Source organism: Dendrobium catenatum, unplaced genomic scaffold (assembly GCF_001605985.2).
Source record: "Dendrobium catenatum unplaced genomic scaffold, ASM160598v2 original_scaffold_232032, whole genome shotgun sequence".
NCBI lineage: Eukaryota > Viridiplantae > Streptophyta > Magnoliopsida > Asparagales > Orchidaceae > Dendrobium > Dendrobium catenatum.
In genome coordinates this window covers 87,414-106,281 of record NW_021550440.1, presented here as the reverse complement: position 1 = coordinate 106,281, position 18,868 = coordinate 87,414, and the positions used below count along the sequence as shown (strand labels likewise).

The window sequence follows — 18,868 nt, the reverse complement described above, 5'->3', positions numbered from 1 at the left end:
TCCGGAACAAAAACATTAGTTAATCAAGTCATACATAACTCAAATAATGAAAATAACAAGTATGAAGAAATAGCTATTAAGGCTACCTTTCATGTTTAAATTTGCCTATTTTTTTAGAGCAAGGCAAAATGATTCAAGCGCAACCAATTAACCATACTGCTCTTCCTTAACCAGGAATGAACCGACCATGCTCTTTAGAGAGGGGTCAAAGGGGAAGCAACAACGCATGAAAATGTGAAATGACTTTATTTATACAGCCTGATTAGAAAAGCATTAGGACTAGTATACTTGGGAATATAACGGATGTCCAGTAGAATTGAATTTGCAAATAAAAAAGAGAAATCAATCAGAAAAACAATGAGGAGTTCATCAACCCCATTACAATAACATAAATATGAAGCTGAGGTCCCTCATAAAGAAACAATAGGAATTGACAAAAAGGAAGGATTACACAATGAAAAATATTTTTCCAAGTGCATGGAATAGTCTTTTATGGATCTCTGAAGCTAAATATGGCATATATGTGAGATGCACAAAATTATTACAACTGCATTACTCGTGGCAACAAATACTCCACAAAAGTGCTTAAAAACATACAAGTCAGTTGCATGTTTATTTACACAAGAATGCAAGTCATTTGCTTCCTGATTAAGGCTTTTTGGGACGGCTTTCTTACTGCTTCTAAAAGCAGCTTTTTAGTGAACTTTTAATTTTTGTACTAAAAAACTGTTTTAAGAAGTAGTAAGAAAGCCGTCCTAAACAGAGCCTAAGTTGGCAAATGATAATTTACATCCACCCAAACACATCATTAAGATTCAGATTGATAAGTACAACGGAAAATGACTTAACAATGTTCAGTAAGCCAAATAGATTTATAAACTAAATAGCAATGCTATGGTTTTAATGTAGTTTTCAAACCATAAAAGAAATGAACACATATTCAAAGGGGTTTTACACCATCCAACTTTCTAATAAGCTATGAAGACACGAAGCCCCATTTCAGTGCAAAAGAAAACCATCCAAGACTTCCCCTAATCTGTAATTATGCTAAGGCCGTATGAGGCCACAACAATATAGAATCGATAGGGCAATCAAAACCACCAATATCACATACTCCTATTCTTTCAAGTGGCAACGAGAGAAAAAAAAAAACGGTTCAAATCAAAGAATAACGTTACTGGTTCACTAAATAAATTTCATCCAACTATAAACCAAGTTGATGTCCCTCAAGAGAAAAAGATTGATTTCCCATAGCAAGAACAAGAAGAAATGTAGAACCAGCATAAAGCATTATATTCATAATCATTCTGTTTCACCGAGTTTCCATACAATTTCCTAAAGGAATGTCAAAGATATCATCAAAACTAAAACGCCATCAGTTATAAAAATGTCATAACAACACCACCAATCGACCACATTCACAAAAAGCCCATCCGATCCAATCTAAACCTGTCAGATTCGAAAAGAAAGCCACAAACTAAAACAAATCTTAAGGAGATCTAACTCTTTGCTGGAGCGCCTCATCCACCAATCGCCAAGACTCCTCCATGAGCTCCGGGCTAAGCCGCACCATGAGCGCACAAAACTCCATCTCGCTGAGCGCACCGTCGCCGTCAAGGTCTCCTTCCATCAGCATCCCCCTAAGCTCATCATCACGCATTCCGTTAAGCCCTAGAAAAGCTGCATTCCTCTTACTAACCACAAAATAAACATCTTCTCTCATAAGCCCCACTATGACATAAGCCGGAACCTCATATACCATAATCTAGTTAAATCAATAAGAAACTGATGTTATCACCTATCATTTTGTTACCTTGAAGAAAGTAAAGATTGTCAATCTTCTTTGTCCTCATCAAAATAATAATACAGATTAAACTCCACCTTCAACATTGGATCTACACTATTGGAGTAGGAACAACACGAACTTGTGAGATTGCTCTTAATAATTCACATATGAATGAACTCTCCTGAAGTCGTCACAACTCCATATGTTTTGATCTAAATCATCCATGCCTCAATATTTTCATAGTTTATATCCATTACTCATAAGAATATTTACACCATCGACAAATCTATAAAAAAACAAATCTCTATGATGGTGATAGGAAGTGGATGAAATTTCTACAAACAAGATAACGACACAAGAAATTTAGGAAGCACAACACTGACACTTTTTTATTGGAAGAACTAAGAAGAAAAACACAAGATACAGTTGGATGTTCAATAAAATCCCTACCCGTCAGCTATAGCCCACTCAAATTAAAGCAAAACTAATTACAGCAAAGTCAAACATAATCTAAAATCACCCCACAATTAGCCTTAAATACTTCCCTAATTCTCTCCCAAATCAGCCTCATTTATCTAAATAATTCCCTCATATTTTAATGCAAATTAGATCTCTATTCCTAATTAATTCCCTCCCCATTCTAATTAAAACTTTCCTAAATAATTTCCCCATGATTCCTCACATAACCAATATTAACTCCCCTGGATTTTCCCTAAATAACTCTCTATCATATTTGAATTCAAATTAAATTTCTTTCTGATGTAGGCAAAGCTAGTTGTTTGGTATTCTATGTTGTATTCGAATTGTTTGGTGATTATTGGATTTCCTGCTGAGTTTCTAGGAAAATTTTGGTTCCCCAAATGATTGGAATTTGATTTTTTATGATTTCTTGTGCTGGTCGTTCCCCTTCCCTATGCTATTTAGGACTGCTTTTTGCTAGTTTCTTGTGCTGGTCGTTCCCCTTCCCTATGCTATTTCCTAAGTTTTGTGTTGGCTCCTATTGGATGTTTGGGGTGGCTCATTAATGTGAGTGGTTGGTTGTTTTTTCCCTATAAATGGGGCTGTTTTGTTGTAGTTTTAGGAATAGAATTGAATGATTTTTTGTTTACAAACCTGCAGGTTTTTCTAGCTTGCAAGCTAACATCCTTTACCCTTTCCCTCTACTACTTCGTCTCAGTCTTCTACCTCTTCATCTCTCTCCACGATTCTCACCCCACCTATATCTTTCTTCTCTGAAATTATTGTAAGTCTTAAGTTGTGTCGTGTTTTGTTGCAATATAATTTGTAAGTGATTTCTATTAGAAGTTAAAAACTTTGTTGTGTTCTGTTTAGTGCTTGTATTTGTCATATTGGAAGGAAACTCTTTTTTTATAGCAATTTTAGTTTGTGTTTGTGTTTTGCATACCTAGTGTTCTCTTACTTGGCTTAGGATTCTGTTAGACCGGTCCAGTGGACCGGCCGAGTCGCAAAACAGGCGACTGGTTTCGCTTGGGCGGAAGCGCCGCACGCACGCATGATCCACGGGAGCTTTTTAGGAAGCTTTTTTGAGGGTTTTAAGAGTGAAATTTGAATGTAGGGACTGTTTAGGGATTTCCTTTTGATTTGTATGCATTAAATAGTTTGTTTTCCTAGGGTTTGGGCATCTTGAATTTGGCTGAAATTTGAGATCTCTTAGATTTAGGTTTCTTTGGGCTCTTGGCGTTGCCAGAGATTTGGGAGAGAACGATCCTCCTCTCGAATTGAGGATCAATTGTATCTTGCTATTTTATTCATCGACTAGTGGAATACAAGCTTTTCTTTGAGTTTTCTCTCAGATTTCCTTGTCGTTTTGCTGTTTTTCTGCTGTAAACAGCAGATTTCTGCTGTATTTCTGCTGTGGACAGCAGTTTCCATCGGATCAACTTCAGTTTTGGTGAGAAACACTTGGGAACTCAAGTGTTTCCTATCAGATTCCTAGGTTGCACCACTTTCCCTAATTAATTCCCTACCAATTATGATTAAAACTTTCCTAAACAATTCCCCCTCTCCCTACTTGCCTGCCGCCCACCCTAGTGGGGCCCACCGGCTCAACCACTGGTCCATTAGATGGATAGTGGGGTATAAACATCCATAATCAAGCATCCAATCTTCAGTTTAAGAAACAAAATGATATGCAGTTGTCAGTACCAAATTAAATCCATCAATTTTCTCCTCTGCAACTGATTTTGCTTCAAAGCTAGACGTCTTTATAAATCACTTTTTTTCCTACAACAGTGCGTTGTCCTTGCTTTTTAGACTCGGACATTGATCTTACTCTTTACTCTTGCTTTCTCCAAGCTCTTAATTGTCCTAAAAAATAGGCCCCAATTGGGCATTCTACTTGCACCTTCTTCCTCAACTATTTTGATAGAAGGGTATACACCACCTCTATCATGAATATTGTATTATTTCCATACAGCTAAGTGGTGAGAATGTGCTCATAAGGGCATCTCCAACCGAAACTCTCATTTTTCACTGCAAAGTACAGTAAAATCAAAAAGTGCCATGATTCATCTCCAGTGGAACGCCATTTTGCCCCAAAATCATGGTCGTTTCTTTCGCGCCTTTCTCAGATGGAGTTCGGTAGAGAGAAAGAAATGGTGAAAGTGAACAGTGCGACGCCAATATTGACGTCGCACTGTTCATAAGCGACTGAATGCCGGCAAAAATGGAGTTCGGTTGGCACGTCTAAGGCTCTCCATTCGCCTGTTTGCCGAACGGCTGGAGAAGGCCTAAAGGGATGGTAGAGAGCATAGCAAAATCAAAGCTTCACTTTCTCTTCAATTGCCGCATTCAAATTGGCCAGATCCAACAGTAGCTAGTTATAGGCATCCAAATATTGTTGAAGTCAAATACCATTTTTCATGCAAAAACAAACAACTATTGTTTCAAATGCGTAAAAGTAACTTAGTAACGTACAGAGATTCTAATTTTACAACTTAAGTATTATACTATGATTTTCTATATTTCAAAGAAATTTGTCTCCCAAACTAAGGATGGTTAAATTAGGAGCTCTATCCCCTCCAAAGATTTCAGCAAATCGTCATTGGACAAAAGATGATCTCATCTTCATCTTCAAAATATTAAATTCATTGCTCCCATTGAGTTTCTCAAACTCATATTTGGTACTGCTAACAAAGGCGTTGACAACACCATCTCCTAAATTTAACCTAAACAAGTTTGCACTAATACCAATTTGCTACATTGGAGGTGTCCAAAGCTTTCCTTTATGAACGCCCCAAAGTGAGCAAGCTAATTTAAACTAGCATAAACAAAAACAGCACCACATCCATAATATGTTACAGAAACAATAGAAGTAAATATAAAGACAAAAATACTAATATTTATGTGGTTTGCACAAGATTGACCCACATCTACATGGCAAGAAAGAAAAGGTAACTCCATTATCAAAATATGAAGTGCAATTTGATGAGAGTTCAAAATGTGATCAAATTCTCGTAAAAAACTAATGAGGAGATGTAGAAGATTTAACAAAATTAGAGCAACTAATTTCAAAAGAAACCCAAAGAAGAAAAGAAGAAAACTTTTCTCACAAAATCGCCAAGATTAAAAAAAAAAAATCAATCTTCCCTTAAAATCTCCAAACGTAGAAATTCTAAAAAAGTTGGCAAAAACTCCTCTCAATTGCATCTCCTTCAGGAGTCGCTTTCAACAATTTTTAGAGGACAAGGAAAGCAGGAAAAACATGGTTTGAAGAAAAGCAAAAGAAAAGGCAACATTTATGTTGGGAATAAACACCAAAACCAAAACAAACAAGAAAGCAAAAATACAGCGAAAAAGTAAAAAAAAAAAAACCAAGATTTAACATGAAAAAACTTGAAAACGAGAAAAAACCACAGAACCACATCACACCAAGAAATCCAATATGAAAATTAGGTAAAATTTTACAAATCTCTGTCTCTCGATCTCTCCTTGTTTCTCTTCAAACTTCACACGTGTTTTACACAGAACTGACAAACAGACTCTTATAAATCACCCCAATGGACCCAACCCTTCAAGTCCAACATGAAAAAAGAGAAAGAAAATGGCAACCCAACTTGCAGCGCCACAATGCTCCACGCTCTGTCTCCAGCCTGATTGGCATTGCTGGGTTTGGAGCGTCACAATGCTCTGCTCTATCTCCAACCAGCATGATGAGTGTCTAGGGCCACTGTGCGGTACAGTCGTACGGGAAAAAAAATTCGAGTTCTAGGGAAAAAAATTCGGGTTCGAGGGAGGCCCCCCTGCAACCTCTCAGAGAGCTCGACTGACAGAATTGAGATTTGAGTCCACAATACAACCTGATTGATCGACAGTTGACACAATCAGATTCCACACAAAACTAACAATTTAAACATCCATTCAACATGCTATGCATGGAATATAAAGTTTGCAGATACTTCAAGCCTAACGGGACATACTTCTTTGCTATGAAATCTCTCCAGGCGATCATTGGATTGAACACAATTAAGCCCCTTCAAAATTCCTTTAAGAGATTAGAAATCAGTGGATGAAGAAGGGAAGACTGGTTGACTAAAAAGGGAAAGCTTTATGAGACATTCCATTGCACAAGTATGTTAGCCTTGCCGAACATAACATGTTTAAGAAAAAGATGCATATAGGCTAGTTATGAAATTACTGCTCTGATCTTCGAATTGATACAGAAATAATATAGAAGTTGAGACACAATATCTATCCCACTCCCACTGAACAATCAAAAATTTAACTCGCACTTTTAAAGCTCCAATAGTTAAGCCTTTTCAAAACAAAGTGTCTGTTACGGAACAAAAACATTAGTCAATCAAGTCATACATAACTCAAATAGTGAAAACAATAAATATGAAGAAATAGCTATCAGGGCTTACCTTTCATGGTTAAATTTGCCGATTTTTTAGAGTAAGGCAAAATGATTCAAGTGCAACCAATTACCATACTGTTCTTCCCTAACAAGGAATGAACCGACCATGCTCTTTGGAGAGGGGTCAAAGGGGAAGCAACAACGCATGAGAATGTGAAATGACTTCATTTATACAACCTATTAGAAAAGCATTAGGACTAGTAAACTTGGGATTATAACGGATGTCCAGTAGAATTTAATTTGCAAATAAAAAAGAGAAATCAATCAGTAAAACAATGAGGCATTCATCAAACCCATTACAATAGCATAAATATGAAGTTGAGGTCCCTCATAAAGAAACAATAGGAATTGACAAAAAGGAAGGATTACACAATGAAAAATATTTTCCAAGTGCATGGAATAGTCTTTTATGGATCTCTGAAGCTAAATATGGCATATATGTGAGATGCGCAAAATTATTACAACTGCATTACTCGTGGCAACAAATACTCCACAAAAGTGCTTAAAAACATACAAGTCAGTTGCATGTTTATTTACACAAGAATGCAAGTCATTTGCTTCCTGATTAAGGCTTTTTGGGTCGGCTTTCTTACTACTTCTAAAAGCAGCTTTTTAGTGAACTTTTAATTTTTGTACTAAAAAGCTGCTTTAAGAAGTAGTAAGAAAGCCGTCCTAAACAGAGCCTAAGTTGGCAAATGATAATTTACATCCACCCAAACACATCATTAAGATTCAGATTGATAAGTACAACGGACAATGACTTAACAATCTTCAGATAGCCAAATAGATTTATAAACTAAATATCAATGCTATGGTTGTAATGTAGTTTTCAAACCATAAAAGAAATGAACAAATATTCATTAAGGGGTTTTACACCATCCAACTTTCTAATAAGCTATGAAGACACGAAGCCCCATTTCAGTGCAAAAGAAAACCATCCAAGACTTCCCCTAATCTGTAATTATGCTAAGGCCGTATGAGGCCACAACAATATAGAATCGATAGGGCAATCAAAACCACCAATATCACATACTCCTATTCTTTCAAGTGGCAACAAGAGGGAAAAAAAAAACGGTTCAAATCAAAGAATAACGTTACAGAGTTCACTAAATAAATTTCATCCAAATATAAACCAAGTTGATGTCCCTCAAGAGAAAAAGATTGATTTCCCATAGCAAGAACAAGAAGAAATGTAGAACCAGCATAAAGCATTATATTCATAATCATTCTGTTTCACCGAGTTTCCATACAATTTCCTAAAGGAATGTCAAAGATATCATCAAAACTAAAACGCCATCAGTTATAAAAATGTCATAACAACACCACCAATCGACCACATTCACAAAAAGCCCATCCGATCCAATCTAAACCTGTCAGATTCGAAAAGAAAGCCACAAACTAAAACAAATCTTAAGGAGATCTAACTCTTTGCTGGAGCGCCTCATCCACCAATCGCCAAGACTCCTCCATGAGCTCCGGGCTAAGCCGCACCATGAGCGCACAAAACTCCATCTCGCTGAGCGCACCGTCGCCGTCAAGGTCTCCTTCCATCAGCATCCCCCTAAGCTCATCATCACGCATTCCGTTAAGCCCTAGAAAAGCTGCATTCCTCTTAAGGCTGTCGAAGGTGATAAGCCCCCTCGCAGGATCCATCAGAAGACGAAAACCGTTGCAAAGCTCCGCAATCAAACCATCCTCACCTAACTTCTCCGCGATGATGGGGAGGAAATCCTCGAATTCGAAACCTTGTCCGGCCATTTGAATGGAGTTAAAAGATTGAAACTTTCGTAGATGGGATTGAAGAGCAGAGAAGGGGGCTGAAGGATGGTTATATAGAAGGCGAGCAGGAAATTCGAGGAAGGAGTGGCCATCGGTGCCAAGTGAGAGGGTCTAGGATTCTTCCAAAGGAAACAACGAAGGTTTGAGGGTTGATAGATTGAAAAAACGATGGCGACTTTCTTTGAAGCTGCAGGGTAGGGAGATAATTTAGGGAAGACCGGGTCAGATCCAACTTTACATTGTATTCTCCCCGCGTTCTTCCATAAATGACCTCAAAATTCTACCTTGCCATTGTGGATGATGAGGGCTTCAACTGTAAAGTACAAATCCAATGAACAAGAAATCGACAGTGGTCCCAGCTGGCGATTTACATCGGAAACTTCACTGGAACAGCTCGGGCCGGCAAAGGCTGCACCTTGCCAGCAGTATTTCGCCGGTTCCATTCAACGTAACTTCAGCAATTGGCACCATTTAAGAAAAAAGAAACCTAAATTAATTATAATAAATTCGAATTTCATTATTTTAATTTAAAATGATGATAATATATAAATAAATAATCAAAATTTATATTGTTATCATTTTAAAATAAAGTTAATAATTTTAAGGCATATTTTAATAAAATTTGAGTAAAAATATTCTGATTATTTTTTTTTTAGTTAAAGGATATTTGAGGTAAATTTGACTAGTTAGTTCACTTTTACAATTTGAGTTTAAATTTATTTTAAGGGGATTTACAAACATACCATTTTATTTCATATTATTTACATTTTGAACATTCAAATTTTTAATATTTCATAACCATCACTCATATATAAATTTAATATCAAATATATCACTCGTGCATTTCATTCCTATCATCTATACCATTCTATGAACTTTAATATTCATTCCATGCACCTATATTTATTCTATATGTGGTAGATATATAATATTAAAATTTTAGCTATTAAATATGTAAATAGCATGAAATAAAATGATATATATGTAACCTTTATTTTATGTAGGAGTTGACAACCAACTTTAAGCATAAATGTTAGTGGGTATGGATAAATCATAAGAGTAAAGTTTTATTCCCCTAATAAGTCTTTTGAATATGCATTTAATATTGATTTGAATGTATAATCTTCTTTTTCTTGAATCATATGAATTATGTGCACGTGATGGAAACATTAAAAATATGAATCTATTGTGAAATTACAGATATTGGATTCAAATTTGTTTGTGAATGACAACTAACTTTACTAGCAAGAGAACTCTAAAGAAGGTGACCTATGAACCTAGTGAGAATTGAGGGAATAATTCACTGGAGAAAATTAACAGTATAAATGCTCAAGTGCCTTTGAATCTCAATGTTAGTTCTATGTGAAATATGATTGTATCGATCAATCGGGTTATACTATTGACTCAAACTTCAATTTAATTATTTAAGCTCATAGGGGGTTGCAGGGGGTTCCCCCTGCTTTGAGTTTGAGAGCCTTGAGCCTAAAAATATTTTTTTCGTACAACATTACAGTGTTGCCACACTGTACATTAGAGTGTTGAAGTGTTTGTACACTTGTGCATTGTAATATTGTCAGGATGTACTGTGATGACATTGTAGTCTAGACTTGGAGACATATAGCCCTAGGAGAAAGAAAGTAATTTTGATGATCGACCTCTTCATATGTGACAAGTGATGAGTAACTTGCTCCATGATGACCCTTGATTGCCCTTATGAGGGGTGATTCTCCTTAAGTAGGCCCAGACAAGTAGGGCTTGATGGTTATGGATAACTTCATTAGGCAGTAGGGGAGCTAGAATTTTTTATCTGTGGATACTCAAATTTATTATTTTTAAAATATCCTCAAGCTTTTCATTAGAACTTAAAATTGACATTGGAGTTTTACTTTTTTATATTAGTTATTATAACTGATACATCCTCAAAAATTTGTTTTGATCATGAATCTCAAGGCATATTCAGGTTGAAAACTTTCAAAATTTAATTTGGGATCATCTGAATTTTAATTTCAGGAAACTTATATTCAAATTGAACATCTCAAAGAGACGAACCAAACAACACCAAAATTAGTCTAACCCTAGCCCAAGTGGGTCCGAATCGGGGGCCCAGACCACATTTGGAAGGGTTAAAGCATTATTTGGATGATGAATTATATCCAAATATGGTATGCTTATAATCAAATCGAGCGTCTCGACGAGACGAATCCAACGAGCCTAATATCTTTGAATTCTGACATTGTTAAGACATTTAAACAGTTGAAAAACTCTCTACGATCGGGGAATCAATACGAGCCATCCGATGGAGCACTCCGAACCTGCCCCGGACCTTCTCTAGATTTACGGGGTGTGCCACTCATGAAAATCAATAAATAGACCTCCACTCTCTACATGAAGGGGACCTGGGGCTGGAGATTAGAGAGAGCTTTGAAGCTTCAAGAGCTCTAGCACCACTGCCCGGCCGACGATCGCCGCAGGACTTTAGCCCGACCTTTCTCTGACCACCGCCGCCCACTGTTGAACCATCGACCGGCCGACGAGCGCCGCCATACTTCAGCCCGACCTTCGTCGGACCACCGCTAGGCCGCCGCCGGCCACCGGACCTTCACCTGACCGCCGCCCACTACAGGACCTTCGCCCGGTCGACGACCATCACCGGACTTCAACCCGGCCTTCGTCGGACCACCTCCCGGCCGTCGCCTGTCGTAGGATCTTTGCCCGGCCGCCGCCGGACTTCAACCCGACCTTTGTCGGACCACCGCTCCGCCGCCGAACCTTCTCCTGGTCGCCTTCTACCACCGAACCTTTACCCGACTGACGACCGCAGCCGGACTTTCAGCCCAACCTTCGTCGGGACCCAAGCACCCGAACCCCAACCCCGCCCCCGGTTTCACCGGGGAACCTTCGGGCCCAGCCGCCATCTGCCGCCAAACCTTCACCCGGCCGTCGTCCTCTGCCAGACTTCGCCCGGCTGCCACCCGCTGACAAGACCTTCGCCTGGCCGACAACTGTCGCGACTTCAGCCAACTTCATCGACCACGCCTGGCAGCCGCCGCGCCGCCGAAACTTTGCCCTGCCTATGATCGTCGTCGGACATCCGCACGACCGTCGCCAGACCTTTGACTAGCTCTCCAAATTACTGTAATTCGACCGCCTCTAAATCGAGGGACGAGTCAACCCTTGTAATTCACTCAAGTTTAATGGAATCTTTTCACTTGGGCGAGGCCCCATGGTTTTTCCCTCTTCGAGCTTTCCACGTAAAAAAGATTTGGCGTTTTACTTCTCTCTTTCTGTTTGTGTGCTGGATATACGTGCATCGCTCAGATGAGAAGTTTACTCACTCTACCGCCACGAATCTTTTAGCCCGCAACACTAAGAAGATAAATTTTACAATAATGAAAAAATTTATTGTCATGCTCATCTAAATTAATTTCAACACAAATTTATTTAGACTATATATTGTCATACTCATCTATTTCAACTAGTCTTTTATAGTACATTTTAATATCTAATTTAAAAAAAAAATTATAACGAGTAATAAATATATTAAAAAGTTGAATCTTATTAATATAAAAATATATTAAAAATATGTGAAATTTATAATAAGTATATTTTAAACTACTTGATTTAAATTTAAATATTATAATCCATCTCTAGTGCAATTTAATGACTTTAATTACATAAATTTTCTATAAAAGGAATATGGAGGTTTCAAACTAATAAAAAAATTTGATGGAATTTTTTATTTCCCAAAAAAATATACTAGTATTGTAAAGAAAGAAAAATGATTAAAATAGAGAAAAATATATATAAATAAGGTGAGAAAGATAAGGTAAAATATATTTAAAAAAAGATTTAAAATGATATTCCCCTCAGGGTAGGAAAAATTATGTTGTATGGACGTTCAGACCAATTAGAACACGACACATCATTTTTTTTTGATGTACTTATATTATGTACTTGATGATATGACATATTCTGATTGACCTCTCAACCGTCCCTCATTGAATAATTCCTCCATCAATTGAGTGAGAAATGACGTACCATAGTAAAAAAAAGTTTAAGAGAGAGATAGAGATATAGGGTGGGACCGTGGGAGCTAAAAACAACAAAAAAACAAAAAAAAAACAAAAAAAATGGCAGTTGCGGGCGTGAAGAGGGAAAATTGAGATAAATAAGTGGGAAAAAAGGGGGTTGCAAATTGAATAAAAAGTAAAAAACAATACATTGGAGCACCAATTTAAATAAAATAAATCAAATTAGTTCAAAAACAATGCAACCCGTCTTCCCTTTCCTTCTTCCTTCACATTTGGGTGTGGATGTCACATTGAAATAGGTCCAATGACAATAAAATACGCCGCCTTTCTTCCTCCAAGGTGGTGACTAATTTGGTCAACCTTCTCTCTCCTCCCTGCAAGCAACGTAAGTGCTGATCACATGAGCGTAGATGACTAATTTGTAATTAATTAATGATCTGATGATATACAAAATATCACTTAATAATTTACTAAGTATTGCCATATTTTAATACCAAAGATGATGAACAATAGTGAGGCTAATTCAGATTTTAGCTAAAATTATTTTAAATGTACTCTTAACGTACACAAAAATATAAAACATATTTTGTATGGTTGTTTTTTTTATTTGTAATTATTTATCATCAAATAATTATCTTGATTGGGCAGGAATCTCAAGCCAAATTCGAATTGAAATTTTCTAAAATTAGATCTGGAACCATCCAAACTCAGACTTCAGCAAACTTATAGTCAAATTAATCGTCTCAAAGAAACGAACCCAACGACACCAAAATAAATTCAATTCGAACCCAAATGAGTCCAAATTGAGCGCTTGAAGCATGGAAGCTTTAAAGCATAAATTGGATGATCAAATGATATTTAAATATTACATATTTTTACTCGAATCGAGCGACTCAATGAGAAAAATCCAATGAGCTCATGATCATCGAATTTTAACATCATTAAGGTAATCAAATGCTCGATAAACAGTTTATGATCAAGGGAATCAATAATGGCCCTTCATCAAAAAACACTCCCAATATGTCATTGATTTTCTCTCTATTTACTATAAATAGACCTCTCATTTTTTTGCAATTTTTATTTTGAGGAATTTTACCCTTTCGTGCCACTGACGGTCGATCGACCTCTGCCCGCCACAGACCATCCTCGGACTTCTGTCTGGCCACCAAACTTCGTTGGACTTTTACCCGTCCACCAGCCTTCATCGAACTTCTACTCAACCATGAGTCGTCACTAGACTTTTGCCCAACCACCAACCGTCGTTGGATTTCTGTCCGGCCACCAACCATCGCTGAACTTCTGCTTGGACACTAGCCATCATCGGACTTCTACCCGACAACCAGCTGCCACCAGACTTCTGCCCGACCACCAACTGTCATTGTACCTCTGCCCAGTCATCAGTCATCACTAGACTTTTGCCCGACAATCGACTATTGTCGAACTTTCACCCAACCACTGATCGTTGTCAGACTTCTATATGATCATTCATTGTCATTGGACTTCTGCCCAAATCTCTAAACTATTGTAGAGGATGGGTCAAGTTTTGCAACACACTCAAATTTACTGGAATCATTTTGACTGGGTGTGGCCCGGGTTTTTTTTTTTTTTTTTTTTTTCAAAGTTTTTCACGTAAAAATGATGGTGTTTTATCTTCTCTATTTGTGTGTTGAATACCCGTGTAACACTATGCCGAAAAATTCCCTCACTCTATTGCAGCCTGTATTCTAACCCGCAACAGGTTTATTATCAATTAAAATAATTATATCCAAATTATATTATTAATTATAAAATTAGTGAACAAGCACATAAGTTATGCCTATTAATGATCTTGACCACTTTGTGTTTTAGCAATTCATATGACTTTTTTATTCCTTACTTAATTCATTAATAGTTTACTTTTGTAGGATAATTATGGTAATTATATCATTATTTACTTATGTAAGAAAAGACAAGTTAAAGAAAATTTGATTAAAATTCTTTATTTGTGTCTTACATATAATAACATGCTTAATTGATTTCGTATTTTTTAATTATTTGATTCAATTTGTTTAATTATATTTTTTAATTTTTTATTAGATGATTATATTGCACTTAATTAATCTGAGCTTAATTCTTATTTGATTAGATTTATTGAGATATTTACATATATTTTAATATAAAATATTATGCTCTTATGATTTAAATTGATTAAGTTATCAATTATATAAAACTTTAATTTATTAAACATGTCTACCGATTTATTTTACAATTTTGAGGAGATTTTTGAAGAATTTTTAATTATTTTCTTATGAAATATTCTTCTTCATTATTTTCCTTATAAAAGATAATAAATAAAAGGAGAATCATGCAATATTCTTGATCTCATATAGTCATATTGTTATATTATTTTGAGAATTTTTTGAAGAAAATCGAAGTGTTTATCAAAACAAAAATCCATTATTTTCTCCATTTGCTTATATATTCTTATGTTATTTAACATTATATTTTCTAATTTTTAAAATAAAGATTAAATGTTTAATTTTGTATTAGTTGGTGATATCATTAGGCCATAAATAAAATTTTAAAAGATTTTGAAAGTTTTATTTATATTGTTTATTTGTATCAAATCTTTTACCACAACAACATCATCAAACTTTTATCCTACTATGTGGGATTGATAATAAGAATATTTTTTCTTCATTTAGGCTTCCTTTGAGTAATTAAGTTTTCTTATTGATTTATAAAGCAACTTAATTTCTTGTATAAAATTGTTTCATAAAGTAATAAGAAACCTGTCATAAATTAAGCCTTAGTCTGTTAGTCATATTAACAGCAAAATTATCATTTAAATCTAATAAAAAAAGACATTTTTAATACTTTTTAATCAAGTCTCTTTGGGTTTACTTCTTACTTTCTTTGTATCAAGTCTTTGAATACTTGAAGAGACTTTGGGTGTAAATATTGATTTAGGTTTTGTATGGGACAGTTTTCTTACTGCTTTCCAATATTATTTTCTAGTACAAAAAATTTTAGAAATATAATTTTTTATACTAGAAAGCAGCTTTAGAATGCAGTATGAAAGCTGTCGCAATGGGACAACTTTTTTGCTACTTCATAAAACTGCATTTTAGTACAATAATTTCTAATTCAAAATTTTTTTTTGTATTAATAAGCCATTTTAGAAAGCAACAAAGAAGGTGTCGCAAAAGAAGCCTAAGTTTGATCCTCTTGTCGTATCAAGAAGTTGATTCTCATCTCCTCTTCAAGCCAATAATGTGATAGTTTCTTTAAAAATGATGATAATTTTAGAAAAATTATGAAGAACAGTTTAAAATTACAGATTTGGGCTTGCTTCATCACTTTTATTTATATTCAAGTCATTTAACAATCTAAAAAAGTTTCTTAGTTGCGGTCAAAAGATGATTTTTATGGATTATAGATAAATTTGAATAATTAACTTTGACTGTAAAATTCATTAATTTAATTTGACTTATTCATCACAGAAGCAACTCACTGCAACTCCTTCAAGCACTTATCTAAATATATTTCTGCAACAACTAAATCTTTTCAAGCAATCAGAATACAAAAGATTTCAGGGACTGAAACTACAAATAAATTTTCTAAGAATTTGCTTTATGAAAGAAGAAGCAAATATGTTAAAGTTCGCTGTAGATAATGAAGCATTACGACAGTAAAGACCAAGTAATTACATTCTTACAAAATCTTCAACTTAAGCCAAGTTAAGAAAATTCAAGGAAGTTCAGCCATATGTTTGAATTTGAAAGAGGTGTTGGAATAATTCAAAGCTTTAAATTCTCCATTACTGAGGATAAGTTCTTTGAGAGTTGGGGTTTATTTGGTACTGCATTTTCATTACTTTGTTTTTTAGATGGCAATTACAATTTTATTTGACTACTACTTAATTGTTGATTTTTCATTGTTTTTCAAAAAATTTTGCGATGGAAAGCTATTTTTTTATAACTAGAACAGCTAAGTTATTTTTGATAAGGCACTCCACCTATCATAATATAGGGCTATGCCCTACATTCCCCTAAAACAAATTATTACAAGCTCAGCTCTCACACTGTAGAGCAGAATTGTTTACTTCTTTCTTCTCTCTACTTATACCAGGTATTGTAACTAATACACATGAGAAATCAATGCAAAGGCTACATTCCATGGTCGTTTCTATCTTCTCTATACTTCACTAGTTAACTTAGTCTATCATGGTATCATAGCAGTAAGAGCCCAACGATTATCCTGCTATACCAACCAACTAGCTTCAACCTAACCCGCTTTATCATTCGTGACAACTATCTCAACCTCCATCCTCCCACACATACTCAATCTTATAACCAACAACGGCATTTGGACAACATTAGAGAAGAGACTACAGCCAACCAATAGATATCGTGTGATTTAGCTCAAGAATGAGCTACACAACATCACTATGAAGGACCTCATCATGACCCAATACGAACCAACCTCATCATGACCCAAAAACCTCATCAACAACATCACTGTTGGAGGTTCTCACATCAACCCAGAAGACGTTATACTATACATCCTCAATGGTCTTCCCAACATCTATTAGGCCTTCAAAACCGCCATACGAACCAAGCTCATGCCCACCAGCTTGGACGACCTATACTCGTTACTCTGCAGTGAAAAAATTAATCACATGACCGAACAAATGAAACTCACTCCTGCGGCGACAAATCCTACTCCATGTGATACCGGAATCTAAATTGGAAAATTTACTCTTTTCTTTTTGTAACAAGCAATCAGAATTATCTAATATCATATATCAGTAATAAACAACAAAACATATTCTATAATTTAAAATATTAATGTACACATTTATATTATTCCCAAAAAACATATAAAATACTAAGGTTCTACCCAATCATCATAACTACTATGTCCTGAGTACTAAAAAATAACTTAAAAAAACATAACATGAAGAATCTTGACCAGCCTCACACTCCTACTCTTCTGCCCTGACCTGAAATCATTTACCACATATAATGAGTTTAAAAAGTCCAACAGGTCAACAAAATCTATAACTGAATTCAAAACACGACAAAGGAGCAATATGAATGTCAACAGTCAAATCATTACAGTTACATTCATATGATCATTAAATCAGTGCAGAAATAGTAAAATTCACATACAATAATAGTAGAATCTATAACCAATAAAATATTATAGTACGAAAGCAATAAACTAATACGAGTATCAAATATATAAAACAATCGTCGTATCAGAAATACCAATCGGTAAAAAATCATATAAATATCAAGTCAAAATATTGATAAAGACTGTCAAAATTAAATCAATGAATAAAATAATATTGGAATGTACACATGATATCCAGATATTCTATATCACGTGCTCAGTATATCACATGCTTAAAATCAATATAGTGAATCAGTAGTATCAAATAATATCAGTATCAAAATCAGTAATAATAACGGTTCAATGACAAGAGCAGTAAAATAATACAATAACATTAAATCCATGCAGTAATAATAAATTCGTATAATAATAAAAATAATGCATCAAGAACATGCATTTTAGTAGTCATACTAAATAAATAAGAAGTCTTGACTATCACGATATTTTTCATTATTAGTATCAGTGTCAGTAAGTCTTTGGCTCAGTAAATAGAGTTGTCACTCTTTGCCCGTTGGCACATCAATAATCTTTTTATAACTCTCAATCAGTGTATCACGTGAATTAGTATATGATAACAGCAAACTACATTATTTAAAGGAAATCATGTCGGCTTACCATCCTATACAGGTCGATCAGTCTCCGACCAACGGGTCAACCAATCTTTACTTATTTATTTCACACATGCATATTATTATCACAATATTATAACAGTAATAGTGACAAGCTTTTACTCAAGCACATATATACATTTATTTTTAATGCATTGTAGCAAATAATGCATAATTCAGCTTAATTAAGAAGATGTCAAAATGTCATAATGGTAAACAAAAAAGAATCCTATTAGGTAAAAAAGAATATTTTTTAAAAATTATCAAAATATCATGAATTATGTAAAAAGATAATTTTTTTTGTATTTTAAAAACCATCTAGTGAAAAATCTCAAATAAATACTCAAAATGCTCATAATTATGATCTCTATAACATATAAAAAGTTACGCGGTGGAAGTTTTGTCAATACAAAATTATTTATGTTTTTCAGTAATAAAAACACAAATTTGATGAGAAAATTAAGTACAAAAAATATGAAATCTTTGAAATCAGAAATAAGGTAAAAATTTCTTACAGCGGCAAGGACAATTTTCTCAACATGCTTGATGGACAAAAATTGCACCGTGGCCTTCAAATCTCAATTCTCCTTTTCTCTCTCTTTAAAAAAACCTCTCATTTCTTTAATCATCT

General features: G+C 35.0%; 2 protein-coding genes across 3 annotated transcripts; one reads left to right on the top strand and one right to left on the bottom strand.

Moving 5' to 3' along the window:
• Window positions 1-1,270: 1,270 nt before the first annotated feature.
• On the bottom strand, window positions 1,271-8,853 carry LOC110113037 (calcium-binding protein KRP1). Of its 2 annotated transcripts, XM_020845457.2 has the most exons (2): window positions 8,272-8,853; window positions 1,271-1,688 (listed from the first exon to the last, which is right to left on the bottom strand). In XM_020845457.2, the coding sequence occupies exons 1-2, from the start codon at window positions 8,418-8,420 to the stop codon at window positions 1,490-1,492; spliced, it is 348 nt and encodes a 115-aa protein (XP_020701116.1). In that variant the 5' UTR covers window positions 8,421-8,853; the 3' UTR covers window positions 1,271-1,489. The 2 variants fall into 2 exon arrangements, with proteins under 2 accessions (XP_020701116.1, XP_020701115.1); XM_020845456.2 differs by lacking the exon at window positions 1,271-1,688 and having other exon boundaries at window positions 7,854-8,840.
• Window positions 8,742-11,518, top strand: LOC114578947. The gene is made up of 2 exons (XM_028692571.1): window positions 8,742-8,889; window positions 11,019-11,518. Exons 1-2 carry the CDS (start codon window positions 8,742-8,744, stop codon window positions 11,516-11,518), a joined length of 648 nt encoding a protein of 215 aa, XP_028548404.1.
• Window positions 11,519-18,868: the final 7,350 nt, after the last annotated feature.

Excerpts from the sequence above, each read along its gene's own strand:
- LOC110113037 (XM_020845457.2), bottom strand. The coding sequence starts at position 8,420 with ATGGCCGGACAAGGTTTCGAATTCGAGGATTTCCTCCCCATCATCGCG. Across the intron at positions 1,689-8,271 it reads ACCTTCGACAGCCTTAAGAG|GAATGCAGCTTTTCTAGGGC; the intron begins GAATGCAGCTTT and ends GGTTAGTAAGAG.
- LOC114578947 (XM_028692571.1), top strand. The coding sequence starts at position 8,742 with ATGAGGGCTTCAACTGTAAAGTACAAATCCAATGAACAAGAAATCGAC. Across the intron at positions 8,890-11,018 it reads TTTCGCCGGTTCCATTCAAC|GCCGCCGCCGGCCACCGGAC; the intron begins GTAACTTCAGCA and ends GACCACCGCTAG.